The sequence below is a fragment of the Chlamydotis macqueenii genome, chromosome 3 (genome assembly GCF_036417535.1).
Source record: "Chlamydotis macqueenii isolate bChlMac1 chromosome 3, bChlMac1.mat, whole genome shotgun sequence".
NCBI classification, from domain to species: Eukaryota; Metazoa; Chordata; class Aves; order Otidiformes; family Otididae; genus Chlamydotis; species Chlamydotis macqueenii.
In genome coordinates, this window is record NC_141558.1 from 93788827 (window position 1) to 93814286 (window position 25460).

General features: G+C 35.8%; 1 protein-coding gene across 1 annotated transcript in view; it reads right to left on the reverse strand.

The window, feature by feature from the left end:
• Nucleotides 1-25460, reverse strand: part of FMN2 (formin 2) — a 161213-nt gene that overhangs the window by 4955 nt on the left and 130798 nt on the right. Inside the window, exons 15-16 of the mRNA XM_086745621.1 lie at nt 25058-25109; nt 12479-12628 (exon numbers count right to left, since the gene is read on the reverse strand). Of these exons, the coding sequence (XP_086601747.1) occupies nt 12479-12628; nt 25058-25109 (202 nt within the window). The remainder of the gene's footprint in view (nt 1-12478; nt 12629-25057; nt 25110-25460) is intronic.

The following is a 25460-nucleotide window of genomic DNA, read 5'->3' on the forward strand; positions in this document are numbered from 1 at the left end:
ATGGCATTAAATGGTGTGAGATGTCTAATTTTTTTTTAATGAAAAATGAGAATATTATTGATAAAGAAGAAAGTAGAAAACAAAAATGTAAATCCTGTATCAGCTTGCTCCTGCCAACAATATAGACTTTAGATGGCGCTTACTCTGCTTTTTCATTGTTATCCAACAGTGGAAAAAAAAGAAACAACAGTAAAATTGTATTGAAGAAATTATATATCCTTGGCAGGTTTCTTGTACTTCATCTCCAGACCACTTGCACGTCTGCTGTTTCACTGAGGCTACACAGGGCAATATGAGAATCAAACTTTGTGTCACTATTATTTTAGAATATTTTTTGTGTGTGTGGTAAGGGCCAGATTTTGAAAATAAGACTCCAGCTGGGTCTGCTAAGCACATTAAAAAAAAACCACCACCTTCATATCTCTACTTTATCCAGCTTCACCAGACACACCTTCTTCTTTTCATAAGTTTCAATTTATACTTTCAAAAATTAATTTAAACGTCAGTTCTTTTCCAGCACTTCCAACAAGCTGCTCTCTTCATTCGATGGTCTTTATTTTATTAATGTAGGAAGACCTTTAAGTGCACAGATGGAGAAAAAGTCTTTGAAATCTATTATTTTCAAGCTGTAACACTTTCTGTCTGACTGCAAATCAGAGAGATTGCTGCAGCACAATATATAGAAGGAAAATGTCAAATAGCCAAGTAATTCACCTTTAAAATGTATATAAATAGATTCAATAAAAGTGGCAGCCAAAATGTGGTGATAGCTTTGAATAGAAGCTTATGGGAATGATACAGAAGGCAGTAAAATTCAAAGACATTTTATTTTTCCTAAAATCCCACCTTTTTTTTCTGCTTCGTGTCTACTTACATCCAAACGAGGAAAAGTATCTGTGACATTGATCTTCCCATGATATTTTCCAAACAGTCAGACACATTCCAATCCAACAAAAGCTACTCTTACAAAGTCAGATATAAAATATCACGTCTATCATATAATTTCCTGGTTTTTTTTTCAAATGCAACTGTAGCTGGCTCCCTTCACTGGTAGACATCATTTAAATAAGAAAATGAAATGTTATATGGGAGTAAATTGGTATCAAATCCTGGGGACTGTACATGCACTACTGAGGTTATCAAAATGACTGTTTTATAGAAGCAATGTAATATATGCAGGTATTCAGACTACTTATCATGCAAATGACAGCACATGTAACATACAAAAATATTTACCAAACCAGTTCACACAGATCCAGATGTTATTCTCAGGAAATGTCAAGAAATCTTTAGTTCCAGTCTTTGTCCCATCTAAACATCCCCCTTCCAAGACAGATTGCCCACTGCTTGCATGACATACCAGGTCATAAGACAGAACAGCTATCTGTGGGTCTCACGTTAATTCAAAACAAAAATTCTCATAGGGAATGGAACTGTTGATAACGCAGTGATAGGGGTCATTTTCTAAAAACTGGGTCCTGTTAAGTGTCACTGTCAGTGTAACACCCCTAAATGTCCTGCTTCTATTAGAGAAATAGCTGTTCGGAAGAAGTTCATCTCTGCTTGAAACAGCAAAATGCTAACAACACCAGCACCCTGTGAGGGAGGAAGTCAGAACTTCTGTGTCCCTTAGACTGCGCTTAATAATATGATCCACAGACTGGTAAATGGCAACCTTAAGCTTGTGCTACCCATTCTTCTAGGATTATGTAAAAGGTTCTGGTCTCACTAGTATGGTTGGACTCCTCAAGTTTTTGGGAGCTTTTGTGAAATTCCTTGGAGTTTGAGTCTATTTATTCATACCGAGCTGAGAGCTAGCAGCCGCTCAGTTCCAGATCCAACCATACCCACTGACTCACTGTGTGGGTTTGGGACAGCTCACTGTCTCTTGGCCCTCGTCCTGCTCTATGTGCAGGAAGATTCAAGAGTTTGGATAGAGCTTCACTGACGCCAATACAACCTATACATACGCTTCTTCAGCAAGAAGCGTCCTAAGAAATGGAAAGATAGCACACCAAAGGCTGCTTAGTTTATGAGCATGTTAAAACTGAAAGCATGGAGAACTCTATAAATCTACAGCTGCATCTATAAAAGAAAAGTCGGCAAACTGGTGAAATATAGAGACAAAGGCAACTGTTAGCCTTCCTCAGCGCTAAATCATAAACCAACTGAACTGGTATCAATTTCTATAATGTGCAAGTGTATTTTCTGAAGATTGATCACTCAACTAAGTTAGGATTTTATTAAACGTAAAATTAAATTTAATTAAAATTAAAATAATCCTTCCAGAAGAGCAAAAGGGTGTGTTTTGATATGAACATCAGCACTATATAACTGCAAGATCTAGAAAAGCAGATAAAAGTTTACCTTTGTAGTAAGGGTAATAGTCTTAATTCAGTTGGGAAATAACTTTTAATGGCCACTGGCAATTTTTTGTCAACTTCTTATGTTTTATCCACTGGCCCTGAATGATTTTTCATCTTTTGATCCACGAAACTAACAAGATTTTGGCAAAACCACCTTGCTTGTGTCAACTCATGCCCGGTTCAAGTCATATTTCTCACAGTGGCAAACTGCTGCGTACCTTCTGCTTGCTCAGGCTTTTCCTGCACTACTTCCCACTGACTTCAGTAAGACCCTGATCAGTGTGAGGGTGCAAAATAATAACCTAAGACCAAAAGGTGCAAAAATTGTATGAACGCTAGTGGTTACATCAGGAAGACTGGGTTAACTCTTCAACTATGGTGAGCTGTTGGAGGTTCATGAAGAAATTCTGTACTGAGAGGAGGGAAGAGGATATTTGGAGAAAACAACACAAGAACTATGAATTTGTGAGCCTCCCAACAGTCACAAAAGGAGAAGTAATTGTGGGCAATTACATACTTCTAGGCTCCAAGCCAAAGTGACACTGCTGCTCTGCAACGCAGAGTATAAAGAGTTCAAAGAGCATGAAACAGTTAAAAAGACATTCCTAGGAAAGAAGTGGGGATTCAATTGTCAGGCTCTGTGTGGAAAGATAGGCTGCCACTGGGGGAGGCTGTGGAAAAATTCTGAGGAAGGTGGGTGTTCCCCAGTTCCTGAGAATTATGGCCCTTAGGCAAAGGCAGGCATGTGTATAGATTGATTTATTGTTCTGAAGATCTGTTTTTATTTAAACTATTTAGTTCTAAACTACTAATACTTTCTATTAAAGAGGCTGTTTGGTCCCTTTATAGAGCCATTGCTCTCAAGTGCAACCAAATACTTAGAAGCAGGACAGATGCTCAAGGCATGATCTGAGAGTGGGTGAGTAAGATGGAGATGACAAGGGACATGATACACTCTTGAAGAAGCCAGGTGGTACAGTTAACTTTGTAAGTTTGATGGGAATTATCTGCAAGCTTACAGTGTGCTAGGCTGCTTGGATAGACTGATGCTCAAACTATCTCACTTTGTATTTTTCAACTGCTTCTCAGACTCACTTTCTTTCAGTAAACTCACTTTGGTTCCTTTGCTATCAACCTCTGTCCCATTTCATGTCAATTGTGGCTTAAAAGTGAGCAAATCAGTTAGACAGGAAAGATAACATCAGCTGCATTACCTTTAGCAATTTTTATCTGTTGCTTCTTTTCCCAAATCGTTTCTTCATTTTGTCTTAATCTTACAAAAACTAGTCTTCTCAGCCTAGGCAACCAAACAGTTGCTTAACTCTTACTGTAGTAATCTGAAGTGTAGAGGTATTAACAGCAGTGGACCCAATATCAGGCCCAGGGCAGATCCTATAAATACTTATTAAGAGTGTTCAGAAATCAAATCTGGCAAGTATATCTCCTTAAATGATAAATTTAGCTGAAGTATTCCTTGCGTTATTTCTGAAAGGATATACTTCTAAAGATACAACAACAAGAAAACACATAGGGAATGTATAACAGTGGGAAATCCATGGATCAGTTGGGAAAAAAAAAAAATCTACAAGTGAATGAACAGCCAGTCACTTACAGAGTCCAAGAATTAAGGTCTCAAAATCTCCTACTTAATAAGATTCAGAGAGTAGAATAATTGTCAACCATAACAAAGGAAGTAGTTGCCTATTTCTATGATAATAAAAAACTCCTCTCCAGTACTTTCACTACCTTCTACCTCATATTTACTGTGAGACAAACATATACAAACTATGATTAAGACAGTCTGTAAGATGAATAAGCAAGTTACGCTTTGGCATTCATACAGGAAAAAGAAACCAGACATCCTTACAAACCCAAAAGACAGAGTATCTTTATCTACCTTCTAGGCCAAAAGCCAGCCTGGCCACAACCCTTATCAAGGCTTAGAGACTTTCTGTCATTATTCAATCCATTGAGGGGGCAGAGCCACTTTCCTGCCACTAAACATTAATAATTTTGTCTGAAGTATCTGTGGCAGACAGATTCATTTCCTACTGGCTCCATCTAGGCTTGGTAGCCCTACACTTCATTAGTGAGCACTACGACACGACAAATGTAAGCACAATGAGAAGGCTGGAAGGTTATATGCCTTAGATAGTAGAGCTGCTCACAAAAACTTCCATGATTAACTCAGACATTAGAGTTTGACAGTATAGTTTATGAAAGCCAAAAGACATTTTTCTGCAAATATTTTTTAACTTAAAAATAAGCTGAGACCCATGCTCTTTATACTACTAAGTGTTTATTATCAGATAAATAAAAGGGGCGTTGCCAAAATATTTTACATAGAGTTGTATGGGTTGGAGATAACTTGTTTATAATAATAGTACCTTTACAAATAAAAATTAATTTAAAAATCCTCAGCAAAAATATCAAATGCCAGATGTCTTTAAGACTTCAAGAGCAAAAAACTTTAAAACTCTTTCTTTGAAAACTTTAAACATTTATTTGAAAACTCTTCCAGAACAATGGGTCTATATTTTATTCTTTGACCCAGTTACTAAAATATTGAACTTATTTTTTGCTAAGGAGTTTCTCTTTAGAAAAAAAAAAAAAAAAAAAAAAAAACCAAACCCAGAAAGGAAAATTACAATTCCCAACATGAAAGTAGAGTAAAAAATGTAGAGCTTTTACTTTCACGCCAATAGGGTTGAAGTGATGACATAGGTATGATTCAGTAACTGACTGCAAAGACTTTATACAGATAAGAAGCACATTGTAATGTACCTGGTCCCACCAAACTGACTGATGAAACCTAACCTCTGCCTACCAACAAACAGATTATGTATTAGACTATCTTGACATCCTTGCCAGCTCCTCGCATGGTTACTTCAAGGCCCATGAAGCAGACAATGGCTGGCTGAAAGACACCATGATAAATCATACTTTGGCTCAGAGGACCAAGGACAAATAGATTAAAATGTTTCAATCTGGCCACTTAACACAGAGATTAACCTGTAGGAGGACCCTGAGTAAGATCCCTCCTCTGTCAGCAGTGTGGAGTAGTCTTTGGGAAATACATTTCAGATTTTCTTCCGTATGCATCATGTCAAACAGGCCTAAAATATGGCTTTGAGGCCAACACAAATTGCGGCCAAATGAAATGAAAATAAGACCTTCCCATTTGCAGAGTCTTACTGTAATCCACAACACACTTCAAAATATTCTGAAAGAATTTCAATTTAGAAGTATTCTGTTTCACTCACTTCTACATGGCAATCATATTATTGGTGATCTAGGGACTCTGCTCTTATCTGTGCAGAGATACACAGATGTACATAAATACAAAAAAAAAGGGTAATGTGGTGAAACATGTTTTAAAGACTATAACTTTAGCATTAAAGAAAATTTCATCTTGAAATTGTAATAACGTAAAAAAATAAACTGTTAAGGATGGCTAAAAAATTCTAAAAATGCAAAAGTGCATATACCCACTTAAATACATTTCCTGAATTCTGTCATCAAATTTAGATATTTTTTCTTGTCAAAGTAGCCAGTATTTCAGGCTATACCTGGCTACCTTCAGGCAAGATGGAAATCACTTTCCTACAGACTTAGCATATGAAAATTTAGGTTGCTCTAAGAAAAGACAGTTGTCCCATTCCATTGTTTTGCTTGGAACTGAAGTCAAGTTGCTCTCAAAGAAGCTAGCTGCATTCTGGGTTATTTGGTTAGGAAATTCAACAGGAAACAATAAGAGAAGGGAACAAGACTGGAGGTGAGGTAAAACTAGTAACATCATCAGCAAGTAAAAGAAAAGAAACTCATGAGTGAATGGAAATGTGAAACTATGTGTTTACTGTAAAACATTTTTAAGCAGCAGATGGGAAAAAAATGCAATATGTAAAAAATGCAACATGTGAACAAACTACACAGAGAAGGAAACTATCTTAAAGAGGATATGGAGACATACCATGGACAGATGAGTTGCTACATTTGGTATACTGTGATTACTGTGTTGGATAACTCATAGCTACAAGATTGGCAGTACAAGCAAAGATGAGAACCGAGTTTGTTTGGATTATTTTTATCATAAGAAAATGTCATTCTTTTTTCAGGAAGTGGTGAACAGGAAAGGGTTAAAAAACCTGAAAAGATCACTTTATGGTGGAATCATAGTATCTCATCTCACTATACCCTAAACTATCACACCCACTCTGACATTACAGCCACAAAAACAGGCTGGAAACTTCATGAGATGATGATTGGTATCTGTCTCCTTTTACACACAACACACATAGTAAGATGCAAGGTAACATGCTAGCATGATACACCACCATCACCAGGTAATTAAAGAGACTGCTGAAAAGCCCTGCTGCTATTTATGTGGAGGCATTCTGGAATCTGGCCTCATGCAAGTCACAAAAATTAGGAAAGATCTCAGATTTGGAATTAGTTTTTTACTAGATCCTTCATTTTGTTCAAGTGTACTATTTGTGTGCACCAGTTGGCTTACAGTTGCAAATGGAAATATTTGTTCCTGCCTTACAAAACACAGTATTACTTAAAAATGTTAAACTAAGGTATTTAAAAGTAATTTCTACCAAATATCCAGATTGAGAAACTTATGTCCAAACGCTTTTATTTTTCACAAACTTTTCCCTCCAAAGTAATGATAAAATGAAAGTTATTGCTCTCCTCCCCTAACCAAAAATGATTATGTTTTCATTGAAAAAAGGACTACTTGCCGAAAATGCACAAGGAAGAAAAAAAAAGTACTGAAATGTTGAGCAACCTCTCTCAGCTGGACAACAAATTGTTTCTTTGTGAGGCACTACCCCAAAGACTGTTCCTAGCTTCTGAATCTTTGGTGCTGGTGTCTTTGGGCATCTTTTAAGTAGATTTTCCAATGCCTGTAACAGTATTTTCTGATCAAAAAGCTATTTAATTAAGTTTAAAATTTTGAAATACTCTCAAAAACTGAAGATCCTTTTAGTTATTCGATTCAAAGTCACGTAAGCTACATTCTGTTTTGAAACATCATTATAATTATGTGTTGTAAAATGAAGCCTACCAGCATGCAAGTTGGTTGATTAGAGAGCAATAAAAACACTGAGATTAAAGTTCCCACGTCAGAAAATGTATCTACCCATAACTAGTTACGAACATAACACTTGGAGCTTCTAGTTGGCACTGCAACAGCATGCCAAGCAAAATGTGACCCCACTAAACGTGCTCCACATTTTCATCATTTCCCTCTCATGTTGCCACTCCATACACATTTTTCTTCTTTCCTTCCATCTCCACATTTCTTTGCAAAAGCATATTCCCATGTCCCCCGATTTCTCACTCTCAAGTCTGACTCACTGGTTCCTATTATACGCGCTAACAAAATATCCCTTAAATTACTCTGAGAGGACATTGCTCGTGCTATGGGATTTAATGCCCTTCTCTGCAAGCAGAAGTGGCAGCTTACCAATACGCTCCTCACTGTGCAATGTACAGATATCCAATGCCAGACTTTAAATTGCTCAACAGCAAGTTTTAAATCATCCTGCCGAGAAGTCTGTAGGGAGACATACCAGTCTTTCTGCAGAGGGAGATCAATGAGCTGTGGAGACATGCTGGCCAGGAATCTCCCTTTCATCTAGATATACACAGTGTGACACACCAGGTGCCAGCTCAACTGCTATTCTTACGGGAACGGGCAACTTTTGCATCTGAGACATGAGAGCATTTTTTTTTGAGTTTATAGATTATTTTAAATGTGTCAAAGATTTATCGTGGGAGTTAAAGGGTTGAATAAAGTCAGCCAAAAGAAATTCTCAAGCTTAGTGTGATGCAAGATATCAGGGACTAACAGAATTTTACCATCGTGTTGATCCTGCTTATGAACTCTGTTGGCAACCCTGACACAGTCTCTGTTCAGTGACGTGCCTTTTCATAAAGGCAAGGGCCACCCTGAGCTTATGAGCAATATACACTTACGCACACACCTACAGAGCACCTATATCTGTCCCTTCCTCTTTCTCTTATCCCGGCCCCCACTCTGTTGTCTAGAAATAGGACTTACTTTCCCCCATTTAGGTAGATCTTTGCAAGGTTGCACAGGTCCTCTGGAACAGCAAACAATCTAAAGAAATGGAAACGTGTCCAGAGCCAGAGTGGACAAACAAGTGTCAGTAACTCACTTGTACTCAGAGAAAGGGAAGGTGGAACTGTGGCCCTAGAAACATGTTTCTGTCTTGTCATTGACCCGTTTCTTGTAAGATTCTGAATGGACATCTGAGGTCTAATGATATTGATATTAACCTTTGACAGCAATGGAACTTTTCTTTTAAACATAAAAAAATCTTAAAGGGCTGACTGTTTTTTGTTACTGTAATAAGTCAGGATGTATTTCATGGTCATAAAGAAAAGATGAAGTTCTAGTCCTAAAGATGGAGCATTGCTGTCCACGCCAATATGAGATTTTCTGATAAATAAATGTATTCTAGCTACCAAGGATTAGCCAAGTCCATATTTGATTGCCATATCCAGCAATTACTTAACTTTTTTTTTTTTAATTGATCATAAATTTTCAAGCCTTCCCTTTGCACCTCATTAGTTGTTGCCTCACGAGTTCTTTTATCTTTTCATTCCTACAACAGGCTATCTTTTTCTGTTTCCTATAACAATAACAATTTCTATTGAAATGCTCCAGTCAGCCTTGACTGCAGTGTGACCACAAAAAAATAGTACTGTTCAGAAAAACTTTTGGCAGACCTATGCTTTCACTGTAATTTTCAGGTGCATTTTTCTTTTTATTGCTACTGTATTTACAGTTTATCATGCATAATTTTCTCTACAGCTGGTATTTTCCAGTTATGCTTTATTTCAAGTAAAAGGACTGAGTGAAAGCAGTAGAAAACTTCAGAAAAACTAATTTGTTTTTAACCTTGTCTCATTTTTCTTCATTTTTTTCCTCATGTTCTTGTAAAGAAAGATGAAGTCTGACACTTCAATGTTTATCTTTTGCATATCAATGCCTGGCCAACCAATATACAAGTTGAAATGCCCAGTGAAAAGTATTTAAAATAAGAACTGCCTGACTACTTTCTTTAAAACATACACTTTTAATCTATTGGTAACAAAAAGTAGTACCACCTTAGGAAATTCCATCTATGAAAAGCCTTTCGGTAAATTATTGTAAAACAATGTGAGTCACATTTGCAGAGACTAAATAAGGAACAGCCTCTATCAACAAGTAATTCCTTTCCCTACACAGTCAATATGGAAAGTGGAATATAAAATATTCTAGAAACATTGCCGGCAGCATAAAAGTTTATTAAACTAAACTGGAGGGAGAAGAGGAAAAAAAAAAAAATCACCAAATCAAACAGGGGTGAGAAAGAAAGATGATCAAACTAAAAAAGAAAAGGGAATAAAGTTATACATTCTATAAATAATGATTATAATTAAAGTACATTTCATGAGGCAGGAACCTGGCAAATAATCTCACCATATCTGTCACTTGACTTTGCTGCCAATGAAAAACTACAGAAAGTTACTTTGATCATTAATGTTCCAGCCTGCTCTTCAACTCAACTTTTAGCAGCAGAAAAACTTTCAAGAACATCAACTAAAGAGTAAAATACAGTTTCTTGAAATAATAATTTTTATTTTGGTGGCAACAAGCAGAGTTCAGATTTCTGTCCCCTACAGATATGTCGACCTAGGCTGAGATTTTGAAAACTGTCATGTTGGTTCTTACTCCTTTGGGCAACACTTATTTTTCCATCAAGATTTTTCTCCTTTGACTTTTCAATACCAAGACACCTTCACATCATAGCATCTTGTCTTTCACTAAGAATAGTGGAAATGTAAAATCAAGAAAAAAAGCCTAAAGGACAACTTCGATATCAGATTGAACTACAATCAGAGGCAAAATATTTTCTGTGTAAAGTCTTTGATAAGACAGTTGTTTTACCAAAGAAGATTCTTAATTTTGGGGAATATGATTTGTCTTACTTGGAGAATTGTTACTTTTACTGCCAGTTTGGCCAAAATATTTTCATTCTCAAAAGTCAATGAAGAGAGCTTGACTTTGCCAGACCTAAAACAGTACCACACCAAACTTTTCTGAGAGGTGAGAACAAACCTCATCAAGACATCAAAGGTTTCCAAAGTCTAAAGCCTGCCTCAGCTGAACAAACAAAATCTATAAAGAGGAAGATTTAAACTTGATGAGACAAGTCAAAATTAAAATTGAAAACAACAACAAAAAAATATCTACCTATGATTTTCAGGATGGATGGCTCGTTTTCAGTCTTAATCTCAGTGACTTCCTGGACTGCAGTTACACAGTCCTGTCTGTCCACTTGGGAAAGTCTCCCTCATCCTATCAGTGTGAGACTGGGTTTGAGTCTTTCTGCTGTTCTTACTAGAGATCTCCCAGTTTCCTTTCCCACTGCAGGCCCTTGCTCACTGTACTTTTCGTTCCCTGTCACATTACGCACCTTAAGCCATTTTGCAGGTTATACATGTTAATTTCCTTTCAGGCTAAAAACACCCTTGCCCTAGAAGGGACTATCTGGCAGCCACTTCTTTTCTCTGCTGCTTCAACACATTCTCTTAGTGTACTCATACACTGAGCTGAAAGAGAATTAAATGATTGTATCACAATCCCATTTTTCTCTTAAGCTTTAGATGTATAAGAAAAATAGGAGGAAGAGGTTTTGTGCTTATTTAGTTAATGTCTTTTAAAGAAAAACATTTCGCAGTGAGAATCCTCTGGAGGGTTTCTGTTTGTTTGTTTTTTGAAAAAATAGCCTAGTATTTCGGAAAGGAAAGCACATTTTTTTCTTAAATCCTGTTCTATAAAAAATACAAGATGAAATTAACCTGTATTAAGGTGGCAACTAAATCCCTGCATACGAAACCAAAGATAGTATTTAACTGTCAACTCAATTCAAAGAAGTATACTTAATTACAGAAAATTAAGTCAGACAGTCAGTAAAACGAAAGAGGTCCCCAGAGAGCTACTGTACTGTGATAATATTTGCACCACACTCTTGCAATAGGATCAGAAGCCAGTTTTCTTAACAGTGAGACTGCTCCAAAATGTATCTACTTATACTAAAATATATGGTATACACTACATTGATCATGTAGGTGCTGAAGGAAAGTTTTCAATGAGTTCCTAAACCAGTAATCTGATGACTGTGACATCTGATGTCTGTCTCTTGAAAAAGAGCCCTCTTCTTGTCAAGTCACCTAAACATGGATTGATACCAATCATTTCATGAACATAAAGCTTCAGTGTTAGTGTTAAGGCTCAGAAGTAGCTTCATTATCTGTATACCGAGGTCACTCAAGTTGCTAACAGATGCAGGATCATATAACAGTATTTACAGTTTTCATATCTGTATGTGTTTATTTTGCGCTTATATAGCATTAATTACTTTTTAAACAACCGATTAATTCTTGGCATCACTTTTATAAACAAAGAGTGACCATAATGCAATATCTGTATGCAGACAAAAGTAAATTTCATAGCTCTTCTAATATATGGACCAAACAGTATGGGTAATTTTCAAAACTGCAATCTCATTTCTTTATGCCATATATACCACACATGATCATGTCCATGGGCTGTGATTTGCAACACTTTTCAGTCGAGATCTTTTCTCAGCATGTGTTCAATTGACTTTTTCCTTCTGTCTTCCTGCTTCCCTTCCTTTTCCCCCAGCTTCACTGGACAAATATGTCATGTTTTGATGCCTTGAATTGTTTTCACTAAAGATGCTAATGGGAACTCTTTAATCAACTTTTAGACCTGAAACAAGTCTCCTCTTGCTTGGATTCATAGTGGCATAATAGTTACCTGCTTTACCAAATGTATTAGTCAGGTAATAGACCTGAAAAACTTTAGCACAAATTTATATTAATGTCACATTCCAAAATTATAACAATTAGGAAAAAATATCAGCCAAAAAAAAAAAAAAAAAGACTGAGAAAACTCCAAAAGACATTAAATAGATTGTGTGCTAATGAAGCGAGGCTGAATGGTTTCCGTGTGATTGCTCTCAATAACATTCTCTGAGAAAAGCCTTTGAACAAACAAACAAATGTACCTTTCTTGAAGAATAAGTTTGTTTTCCTTCTTCCAGAAGTCTTTGAAGTCAGAACTGAATTCATGCCAAATACTGAAGAAAGAATGCGGGGACACCTCTTTCTCTCCCATTTTTGGTTTCATACAGAAATAGGCTGCAGTTTCCAAAAAGCTGTCAAAGAAAGCAAAACCAGCAAACGTTTCAGTACCCACTGATGCAGATTTTCTTTTTTTCCTTACTTAACACCAACATGGTATTTAATCATTCTTGGTAGCAGGTCTAAAATAAAAGAACACAAAATTGTAACAGTTCGTAGCTCTTTGCATAGAGATAGATACACAGTATAAGATGATGCCTCAGCAAAGTTGGGATCTGGCATTTATCATAGGTTCTAGTTTTGACCAAAGTATTTTCCATTTCAAAAGCTAAAATGAACGCACTGTCCAGAGCCCTGCAAATCCAGACATCCACACCTGCCCATATACTGCTTTTCTGTTGTGTTTAAAGCTATTTTCAAAACACAGAGTCAAAGCCTATAAAGGACTGTAAATAAAGTTCTTCAAGTTCTTTTAGATCTACACTATGACAGAATAGGGTAGATGGCTTATGTTGAAGCCTACACAGAAATATTAAAACTCAAACCTACTATGTAATAAACAAGAAAGGACACAACATAAAACTGTGCTAGAAAATAGGTGCCTATCATAACTCTACCAGAACAATCTGACAATTCCTTCTGAGCACAGCAAAAGTAAAGTAGCATATTAAACACAAAAGCTAAACCACAAGTAAGATTTGCTGCTGAAATGCAAAGGTCATATTTCTAATACTGAGTTTGAATTGCTTTTATTTTATTTGAAATTTTTAAATATGTAGGAATGTTACAGGAAGCTACAGAAGAATTCTTTCAAAAACTAATTGCTTGAGTAACCATTATTCCATTTTATTTTTTTGACTTAGTGTTTTGCAACTACTGGAGCTTTTCAGAATATTTTTTTCATCTGAAACTCAGCATGAAAGCTCCTGGAGGATTGCTTATTCTATGAAAAATCCTATGGAAAGCTTTCCCTTGAAATAAAATCGTAGATGCTTTGCTCACTAATCTATTAATACTCATCTACACCTATGATAATTTTCTATGAAACACACATCACAGTTTAAATCCCTTTAATTACGGGAAAAAAAATACAATTTCAGTTAAATGGATGGAAATGTCATTTTAGTCACAGAAGTTGTATCTTCATTCACGGACTATTGTAACTGGAGATAGAGTGTTATAACTTAAAGTATTTAATGGTGACAATAATGTACAAGTATTCAACCATTCAGAAGAGCCAGTCTCTCAAAGTCTCTGTGAAACTCTTTGCCATAGTTCTCAAAACTCAATACTCCATTTGTTTTCCCCAAAGTGAAAAATAACTATTTAAATAAATTATCCTATTTCTGTATTTAACATCGGTTTACCAAATTCTACACACTTTTTCTCTGAATTTGTAATTCAGTTTTCCATCTGTTGAAGTAAAATGAGATTGCTGAGCAAGATGCAGAACAGAAAAATATAAAAGACAATAACATTCTCATTTGTTAACCCATTGCATTGATACTTAAATGCCAACTCACCTGAGTGTACCATTTCTTCAGCTCTCTCAGTTATCATACCATGGCATTCTGTTCTATAAGTTAGTGCATGGTTAACAAATAGAATGTATTTTTTGTGGCTGGATTTTGTTGTGTTACTTCGAATGATTTATACATTAGTGATACTACTGATTAAACTGAAAAAGAAATCAATTTTACTTACCTACTTACATTTTCCCCATAGTTTTATACTGGGGAAAATATTTATCATTTATCCTGTGGTGCCACAGAATCACTCAAAAATAATATCCCTGACATTCGTCAGTCAGATGCACTATCTTTTCAACTTTTTGCCAGACTGCAAACATATCAGGGAGATATTTTGGTTTTCCTCCCAGCACCTTCCCCTAGACTTATAGCTCTGGAGCTGGCTAGTGGGAAAGTCATATAAAAGGCTCATTTGATTTTTCAGAATGAACTGGCAACATTTTTGAAGGAACGTGAGGAATACAGGACAAGAGAAAAATCTTATGGCATCAGCTGAGTCAATGGCTTATTTTTAAGGAAGCACTTTGAATGAAGGTCCTTAAGGATTTACAGAACATAGAAAGATCAGAAGTTCAAATAAGAAGCCTTGTTCTGAGAAATGTGTCTTCAAACCATTCTGCAAGTGACAATAATGTGAAAAGAAACTGACAGTGAATGGCCGTCCTAAGTAACGCTTTTAAATTTGAGGTAACAAGCTAGAATTCCCTCACACAAAAGCAAGAAAGAGGAAGTCAAGACAAAATGAGATTCATAGTGTACAGGAGAACGTTCCAGAAAAAATTATAAACAGCAGTAACAATTATGGGAGACCCAAAGGCTTCCACTACTCTTCAATTATTCCAGCTATCCTCTGGGAGCAGGAGGAGATAGCCAATGCCTTTTTCTCTGGTGACTGAAAATCTCCCTGAAGGTCATTTGTATAACCAGTACAGCCTTACACATGCATACAGATGTGTCTAACAGCTATAACTTAATTTCTAGGTTTATAGAAATAGCCAAGTTTTATTTATAGCCAAGTTCCTTGCTTCCCTGGCAGTTACTTTGGGAGGTAAAGGAAACAGGTTGTTTGTGAAATGTGAAACAGCAGCAGTGTACCAGTTTGTCATTGTTAATACGCCACACCTTTCTAATGCCCAGTAACAACACACAAGACATAGCTGCAACACAGTAAGACTTCACGGCAGAAATCTCCATGATTCAAACATTTTTTCTGTATGTGCAGATCAAACAGTCAAGACAGTTACCATATTTTTTTTTTCAACTGGAAAGGTCTCGCCTTATTTAGCAGTTAAGTCTCTGAGAGTACATTTAGAAGACATATGGACATCAGCTTGCTATACATTTGATGCTGTCTTTTTTGTAGTACAAGACAAAGTGGCATAATTCATACACGAAAGACAAAGCAAATAAAGTGAATCAAATAATAAAACATGCACAGCAATAAATCCTCTATATTACCATACTCTTTAAATATCTGATTTGGAAATGTTTACATATGTCAAACTAGACATATCTCAAAGCTGACTCCAGGAGGGGACATGCATTTTAAATACAAAAGAAAATTGGATGACATCGTCGTAACTCCAAGACTAGATACCCTCCTTTCAGATTTCAGCCAGCCAGCAAATACCTTTTCACTGGTGCTTTTCAGTAGGGAAGCCCATTCAAATTTTCCTGTTGATCCTTCAGCAGATTTTGAAACAAAACATCTGCAAATACCATTGATATTGTTCCTGACTAAATGTGCAGGCACACATAATCAATTGAATCAAATAAGAGATTTCAGAAGGCTTTTGTTCCTATACCCAAATTAATTTCTGCATCATACAACCTTGGGAAACTCATCTGACCTCTCTGGATTTCATTTCGCCTAACTGCAAAATGAAACATTTATTACCAAACAGGTATTGCAAAGCTTGCTTAGTGTCCATTTCTCAAGTGAAAAGGTTCTTAGTTTTCTGTACTCTTAGTTAGTGTCTTAAAACGTGCATTAGAGAAGAGAGAGCAGTCACGGAAGAGGGAAGGAAGGGCATGCGAGTTACTTTCAGGGATTAAAAGAGGTAAAGGAGGTCACTGGCTTTGCTTCAAACAGTCTGACTTTTCAAGCATGATTAAAAATAAGGCAGTGATGTTCACATCGTTGTCTTATCCTGACATGGCAAAAGTCAGAATTCTTTAAACTGGCTGGGTTTCATATCCCTTCTGCTGGCCCTGCAGGACAATTAAGTAACACAAACTCTCAAAACAACGGAAGAGTTGCTCATCCCTGACAAGCAAGGAAGGAAATAAGATGAAGAAACATGGTTAGTTCCTTTTCTTGTCTTCTAATTTCCTTGGTTCAAGTGTTTGTATAATTCAGAAAAATCACTGCAGACTGAGATGACCGAATTCTCTACTTACTCAAATGTGGAAATTTGATGAATGAATCACTGGACTTCTCTGTGTGCTCTCTTGTGTACAACTATGAAACTATGTAAGTAATTTTTCTATTTGGAGGGAAGGAAGGACAAAACAGCCAAACTAAATTTAACCACAGGAGAATGAAAAGAGGCAATTTACATTGCAAATGGCACGTTGACAGCATTTCTAGCTAATAGATCTGATCCATTAGGAATATTTTAAGAGCAGCTATGGATTATTAGTTTGTTTTTTTTTTTTTCCATTCCATTCTGAAGCCAGTTAGCAAGTTGTTGCAAATAATGATTCAGATTCAAGTCCGCTGTGTGTAATGTATTGGCCAGTTCAAAAATGTGTACAACGTATGTTTTTATATATAAATGTACGTACATGAATGTACGCAGTAGGTCAAGCAAAAGGAGAGGAGATAGAGCAGCTGGCAACTACCATTATTTTTTTTTTCTCAAAAAAATGCTATAATCAACAATATTAAACAATGGACAGCAGTTGTTTCAGCATCACTTGATCAGGCTTGCATGGCCAAACAAATAGCAAAGTAACCATAGGTACAGACATGTCTGGCTGACCTTTCTGAGAAATAATGAACACACGCACAAACACACACGACCCTGGTTTCCGCATGTATCAAACTAAATAATCTGCAAGAGTAAAGATTGTTTCAATGTGGACTTAAAAGCAGAAAACAATGTTGTCGTGGTTTTGTTAGTGAGTGGGGGCCTAAATGTTTCTACAATTCTGCGAGAGGTTCTGTACCGTTTAACAGATCATGCGTTTTGGTTGAAGATCGAACCTGGATATTCTTGACAACTTGGTTTTGGCTTTATAAATTGTTAAGCATCATTTATGTACATTTGAGATTAAGAACAGGTAGTCTTAGTGGTAGCACTGTGTTAGTTCTATGAAACAGTTGTGTTTCAGAAGCAGTTCTGAGTCAGGCAGGAGCTGCTAAGGTACATTTCAAGTCATAAGTAAAATTTAGAACTAAGCATAGTCTACCAAAAGAAAGAAGGTAAAAAGGGGAGAAAATAGTATATGTGCCTCTTACTACTTTAAATTTGCCATGAGTTACATTTAAAGCCAAACTGAGTTGGTAGGCATATAAGCCTATTCAGAGTGTTGATCCTGAACTGATGACTACATAGAGAAGATGAGTACAGTACGTAGGTAACAGTACTTGCTTCCTGGAAAACCTAATCATATGAATTGTCACATTCATTCTTGTTTTGTTTTATAAAGAGGAAAATGCTCTGTATGTATTTTCTTTGTGGTTTCAATATCTGAAAGCATTAGAGTTAGTCTTAAGACAGAATACCAAGCAGTTCCACAAAGTCACACAAAATTATATGAAGTGAAACAGAACCAGCATCCTGGTTATTGAGATAGCACAAGGCTGTGAGGAAACTTAATATGCACAGCATCCTAAAGAGTCTCTAATTTTCTGTTGACGTATTTTGTTGAAGGTCCTTTCTGCACTATAACTTTACATACATTACTTTCTTTTTTTTTTTAAAGTATCGTTACCTCTCCTCAGTGCTGTCCCTTGTCTTGCATAATTAGAAGTGAGAAAAATATAAAAATAAACATAGGTTCACTCAAAACATCTAGTACTTAAATGTTGGCAAGGAATTTCTTGGGGTTCTTTTTTTTTCTCCCCCTTTTTTATTAAGGAAGAAAAGTATCTTTTTTTTTTTTTATATTAAAAAGAAAGTTGAGATAATATGCCAGCTTAAGTCAGCTGCCAGAATCATTAATCTCTTATTTCATTTGCCAATTTATATTGTGTAACTATGGATTTTGTAATATTGTTCCTTAGAAAACAAAGGTCTCAAGAGATTTTTCCTTTCCTCTAAAAAAAAACCTGCCAAACATTTGCAATGTTTTGAATCCTAAGTCATCTCTAGTCCCTTGCCTTCTATAAATTAATATTAAACAGAAAAGTGTTTTATTGCTCCAACTAGATGAAAGTTAACAGCTTCAACAACAACAACAAAAAATTCCGCTACCTTTGAGGTACCATTTTTCCCCCAAGAAACGCTCAAGAAAAGGCCTCCAATGTGAAGAACAGGCAATTATTTTTTTGACAGTCCAGTCTGCCTTGTTCATAAGAATTTTGATCCCAACCCCCAATACTAGGAATGCTTTACAGCTTTAATATTCAGCAACAATGATCAATAATATCAGTTGTACACATTGATTAGTAACACAAATGCACAACTTGCGTATTTTAAACTTTCTGCCATACACTGAAGGCAGCAGACCCAGTAACTGAAGTAGAGCATATACAGTGACACAGATTGTTAAATTCAACAGGTATTAAGAATATAACCTTGCATGTAAATATTTTAGGAAAACTAAAAATTTTAGAAGACTGGTGAACTCATGGAGTTAGCAAGGAATAAAATCTTCACATAGGAGATTGCCATTTCAAACTCAGTTCAAACTGTTATTCCAGGTCCTTATATTTACATCATTCAATGTCTATATTCAATCATTCAAACACACTCAAGTGTTTTATTTCAGCTGTAACAGCTCAAGAGGAATATCTTGAATTTTTGAGGACTACTCAGTGAAACCTCTTGCTGGACATAAATTGGAGGTCAAAAAAAGTGCCACATTTAAGTATTTTAATTTATGGGGTTTTTTTAATTGATTTTATTAGCTACATGATTCTTCTTTTAGGTTTTTTTTTGATCCTGAATTTAATGCTATAGCATTAGTTTTGGGTATGATTAGATCCCAGTTATTTTAACTATATTGTAACCAGGGTGTTACTTAGCTGTATTGTTATCAATGCTACTTAGCTATGTAACTGTATTTGCACCTTAAACTAATATTATTTCTCTTTTACTGTAAGATCTAAGAATAGGTCCTTTACATAAACTCTAGAATAAATTGCATGAAGGTGAGTTTATGTTGCAGAATATTAGATCTCTGAATTATACCCCTGACTATTAAAAGTTATATTACCATTTGTTCACACGAGCACTGAATGACATTAAATGCAAACTAATTTAAAACCAATAAAATGATTATTTTTTTAAGCAAGCAGTCCAGCATCTTTAAAAGAAAAGATAACACACTTGCAGACAAAATCAATCATGCAAATGGTTAAGGACTCGCAGTCATTTGGCAAATATTTTCAGAAAAGGACAAAGACTTCATCTTTCGGAGAAAGATCAATTTCAGAAGAGACTTTCTGACATAATTGAACTGCTGGCTAAGTTTCCATTACTGCATATTTACAGGCCCTGATATTTTGTCAGAGACAGGATACTAAACTAGAATGATCCAATCTGTTTAACCATCTGTAAGCCACTTCTATACACATTTTCTTTGCTCATCAAGTATTTACTTTTTGCTGATGCAACTAATGTATACCTACAGTCTGAAATGTATTACTATGAGCAATTCAAGTCTGCATGCTAGGAGCCACACAGGGAGAAAAGAGACCCAGCAGTAAAGGAACGAACAAAGGATGAATGACCAAAGAGTAGTGAAAGATGGAGTCCAACAGCATATTTTTGCCTTTCAGTTAAAAGTTTCGTGCTGGGTACATACCTCTCTCCATTCTGAGCTTTTCACCACTTTATTTCAATCATTAATTCAATTTTCACTTTAACTTTACAGTTCACTTTTGGAAACAATCCAAAGCATTGTGTGGAGGACAGCGAGGCCCGCAGGAACATTTACTGTTTTAAAGGATTACCAGACTTAGGTGCTACATTTCTAGGTGTTGCTTTTCAGCAGTGCCATTGTACCATACTGTCTGCTATTTCTCTAAGTGTCATCAACTTGTCAGCTCAAAAGCAGGTGTAAAGGCTTTGTTCCTCCTCAAGGCTCATGTTCAGCGAAGCCAATGGACGTCTGTGAAGAGTGTTGTGTCAGGATTATGTTTTTTGCAGGGCATTTAAAGGTAAACATTTCTCTTAAAAATTAATGTCATTTGTTGCTACAGCAAGGAAGGCAACAACACATTGCTAAATGGATTATTAAAGTCCTGAAAACAGAAGAGGTGCCTGGGAGGCTGCACTCAGGAAGCACTTAAAAGCCTAAAAATCACTGGAATGTGCAAGTAATGGGAGCAAATTTTAAAATAAACCAAATAAAAATATCCTGACATGGGAAGATGAGTGTTCCATACCCAGCCACACACATCCTAAATTCCCCAGTTGATACTTACGTCAGAAGGCAGAAAGTCCTCTGTTTGACTTTTTATAAAACAGATATATATTGTCCTGATGCATTGAGATTTACTAAAGAACAGATTAAATTCTCAGATTTGTTAAAATCAGTGAGGTACGCAAAGCTATGATAGTAAGCAGCATTTCTGTCTATCCAGCCCTCATTAGGCATCACAGCAGGAAAAATGGGTGAACAGTTTCACCCCAAATCAAGCCACCATTATATGGGACTGCTGTCTTAGTGACCTATGTTATCATTTCAAGCAGGGTTATACTATCTGAAATATTAGAAAGAAAAAGATCTGTAGTGTTATTTAGAGTTTCTCAGCATACATTGCCTCTTACATGAGCACAGTATGAGTAGATATAAACTGAGCAATTTTCAGTGCTACTGCACCGAATTTAGAATCCGATGTTCCATTGTTTGACCAAGAGATAACAGGAACAATTGAAGATCATCTGTGTCTCAGGTGTAAACCAAACATCTCCCATTCAATTTTTGAATGATTCCTGAGGCATTATTCCAAGAAGAGACAAATCATTGCATGTAGAGGGGAAGAAAAAGATCATCTTAACTATTCCAGTTGAAGAGAGATCAGTGTTACAGTTTGGATTTATCTTCTTCTAAATAAAGACCCTAATCTGGAAGCCTTCCAAGGAGATCAGAACTCAATACTGGGTAAGGTATTATAAGAAAGTAATAAAGCTACATGCTATTCCTTCAGAGCTATTCAGCTGAACAGACGTAGCAAGAAAGAGAATTAGGACCTTCAGCTTTACTGAAAGCTGTTTCTGTTAGCTGCTGCTTCTTCAGGAATGAAGTGCAAGAAAAGGAGTAACTAGCTCATTTCTGATTATAAGACAGCAAGATTATATTGCTGCTGTTGCTATTGCTTTTCATTCTAGCACAGTAAACATTAGCCATCATACTACTTTTGACAATAACTTTGATGCAACCTTGGTTCCTACTTGTGGTGGATGCTGTGATCAAACTCCATATTGTTCTAAAATTGTATTAAGTATATCGGGAAACAATAGTGCTTCTAATTTTTTCTGCCTGCTTAAAGAAAATTGTATCTTAAAAGATTAGAGATATTTAAAGCTAAGTAAATGAAAATACAGAAAACAGAACATATTTGTTGCTTGCTGGAAAGTGTGCTGTATCTCCCAGTTTTCAAAGATGGTGAATTTTAATTCTGAAGTTGTTTATATGTTATTTACAGCTGAGTGAAATGAGCATAGAGCTATGCATCTTAGGACAGAGGACATAATCTAAAATATTTTTTTTTAAAAAAAAAAGCTAGATTTTGGACTCAAAAATATTGAAACATCTCTCTCTCCTCCTCCCCCCCCCCCCCCTCCTCTTTTACTTCTTTCCTCTCCCCTCAAAACAGTGGTTTTTACTTTAACTTGTCAAATATTTCACAGTTTCTCAAGTATTTAGCAATGAGGATCTAATTCAAAAGTGCCAGGCTCTTTTTTATTACACTTTATCAATATTGTTAAGGGAATGATGTAATTGTTTGGGGTTTAGTGAAGACATTCCATGTCACTTCAGTGTTAATACCAGGCTGGAGCCTTCCTTGTCTGCCTGTGTAAGCTAGATAAACACAGACCTGTGTGCTTTCTTCTCATCTCAGGATACTTACTCAGAGAGATCTTGGAACATATGCCTATTGTGAGCTAAACATTTCACTTTTCATTTTATCCATGTGCCAGAAATCCATTCCTTGGATAAACACTTTACATACTGACACTCTTAAAGTCACTAAACACGATAAATAAAGAGAGAATACATCATTTCAAAAGCGATTAAACATTTTCTCACTTGTGACAAATGAACAGCTATACACTGTATGGAGTCCCTGGAGCAGACATTCCATTTTCTTTGTCTTTATTTTGTATGGAAGATTAACTTTCCATTTCAGCTCATCTATTGCACAACTGAGCTTTTCTAAAATACACATTGTTGCATTTTCCCCAAATCATTATTCATTTTAGAAACATTTTTGTTGTTATTGCTGCAAGAGCTTTTATTTTAGACTTTCATATTTTTATGGCGATATCAGCTTTAATATTTTGTGCCCAAACTAACAAAAAAAAAAAAAAATTGTAGTTTTTCTGAAAGCTAAAGAAATGCGATTATGGGGTAGACCTGAACTTATACATGGGCTGAAGTTATCCACTTCAAAAAGGAAAATCCAAGCACATTAATCACATTAATTTTGCTCCATCTAATCCATCACTTTTCTTTGCACTACTTGCTTGTCTAGTCATCCTATGCATTGCTGTTCTACCTATGATTAACCAAATGTAACTAATCTTTTATTTAGCTTTTTAAGCTCTCATCTTCTTTTTCACCCAGCCCCTCACCAAAAAAAGATCCCCAGTGTTTTATTTCTAAGCCAAATCAAAGATCTTAGTGAAATAAATACTCATAATACTAAAACTATACCATGTAGCTGTCTCTAATATTTTAATAAATACCACTAATCTGATTAAGAATTTCTGCGAGAAGGTGGAAGGAAGAAAGAGAAATGTAGCCTAGACAACAATAAAAAATAACTTTGCCCTAATGTTGCAGCATAATACCTCTTGTGTTCTGCAAAAGGTTTTGCATGTGATGTTATCCTTGCTAGCTAGTAAAGTAAAGAGGAAAAATGAAGCTGAGTTTTCTTCTTTGATAAATTACTACGTAAAAGGAGCTGCTACACTCAGTATAGAGGGAGAAGAAAGAATTCAGACAAGTTGTAAGGAGCAGACCAAGCTGAATGAGAATCCAGGGAGCAGTTTGCTTTCTTCCCCCATATTGTGCACGCTAGATACACCAATAAGAAGTTTTTGATATGATGGTTCCAGTGCAGTTAGGGAAAAAAAAATAAGAATGGAGAGACAATTAGACACCAGAAAACAATGTCAAGTCACAAGACTTCTGAACAGACTGCAGATTTCTCTTGTCCTTAGATATGCGTCAGCTTTGGACATGTGGTCTAATCCATTTTCCACAGGAGAAAGTTTCCTTAAAAGACCAGTCAGAGATCACAAAAATCTCTTCTCCTAACAGCAGTTTATTCTCTCAAAGTTTAATTGTGAAGGAGATTCTTAAAGATAAAAATAATGTAATTCAGGAGTTAAACAAACCTTAGAAATGTCAGGAATGCCTTGCATATACTTGAGCAAGAGGTATGATACTAAGCCAAAGCAATACTCCCTTTGCTCCATTTTTTCCATAATGATCACATCACCGATGTACCACTCAAGGACCCACCATCTCCTTACAAGTAAGGAGGGCGTTTCTTGTGTCAGAGGAACATCCACTCTCCCCTTGGCTTCCTTTTCAGGTACATGTACTCTTTAGTACACGGCCCAAGGGAATAGAGAGAAAATATGTGGTGCTGCACGAGAAAAGATGTCAACAGCATTGTTACATTACAGCAGGTAGCAAATCTGGGCATTGGGGCCATAGGATGCCTAACAAACCATAATAAGAACTAGAACCTTTTACAGTGGTATATTTTACTGGAATGCTATTAAGACACTTCCCAGCTCTGGGTACATATACTGAATATATTCATTAGCATATATTCAGTAGCAGTGGTAGTACAAAAAGAAGATGCTATTTTTAGCGAAAGGAAAACAAATGCAGACTGTCAGTTTCACTAAATCTGGACTATAAATGGTGTGTGTCATATTTTGGTCTTTTGCTGGGACAGATAAAAATCTGTCCCATTTAAACACTGCTTCTGGAGAACACTGCCAAAATATCAGAAGAAACCACAAGTTGTGCAATGCAGCGTAGTTCCCAATTTTGAAAACTCTCTCAACTGCACACATGTGTAATGAAGTTTAATGAAGTATTTTGCTTTTTGCCACAAAATACTATTTGAAGACCTATTAGCAATTCTATACAGGAAGTCACATTTAATTATACATACAATTAGTATATTAAAAAACAGATTTCCATTCTTTATTTTAAAGCAGACCTATTAAAAGCACAGGAAGTGGTACCTAATGAATAATAATTGTCTGGGGAATGCTACATGTCTGTCAAATCACCATGATTCTGATGTAGTATAAACAGTTTTCTCTCAGTCCAAATGGCATATTCTGAATTTATTTTTACATAAGGTAGATGCATTTTCCAAAAGACAGGAGTTATGTGCAATATTTCTCTAGAAGTAGGCCACATGTCTATATTCATTCAATTTTTTTTTCCTAATTGCCAAATTAAAATTGACAATAAATAAATATCACTTAGTTTTCTGAGTGCATTTCTTTCACTATTCAAAAACATGATAATGCTGGCTACCAATACAGTAGCTTCTACCAAAACATATTTTTCAAATAAATGTTTCACTGCATTGCTCTTTCTTACCTTTTATGTGCTTCTGTCAGTGACTTCTCTTCATTTTCTTGGTCTATTTTAGCTGTAAAAATACAATAAAAGAATTAGCTACAAGGTGAAGGATAAAGATCTTGTTTCAGGATAATGTTTATTGTAAATATGTCACATATGAAATATATAGAAATCACCTGAGGATATACTAATGTACATAAATTCTGGGGGGGAAAAAAAAAACCAAACAAACAAAAACAAAAAAAATTGAAAAAACAACACAAACAAAACTACAAAAATTTTGATATCCCTATTAAAAAACGCCAGAAACTACAATTACAACAAAACCTCAAAGAAAGTTTTGAAAACTAAAAAAAATCTTGCAGTAATATAAACAATAATCAAGTAATGAAAGTTACTTAAAAACAGATCTTAAAGAATA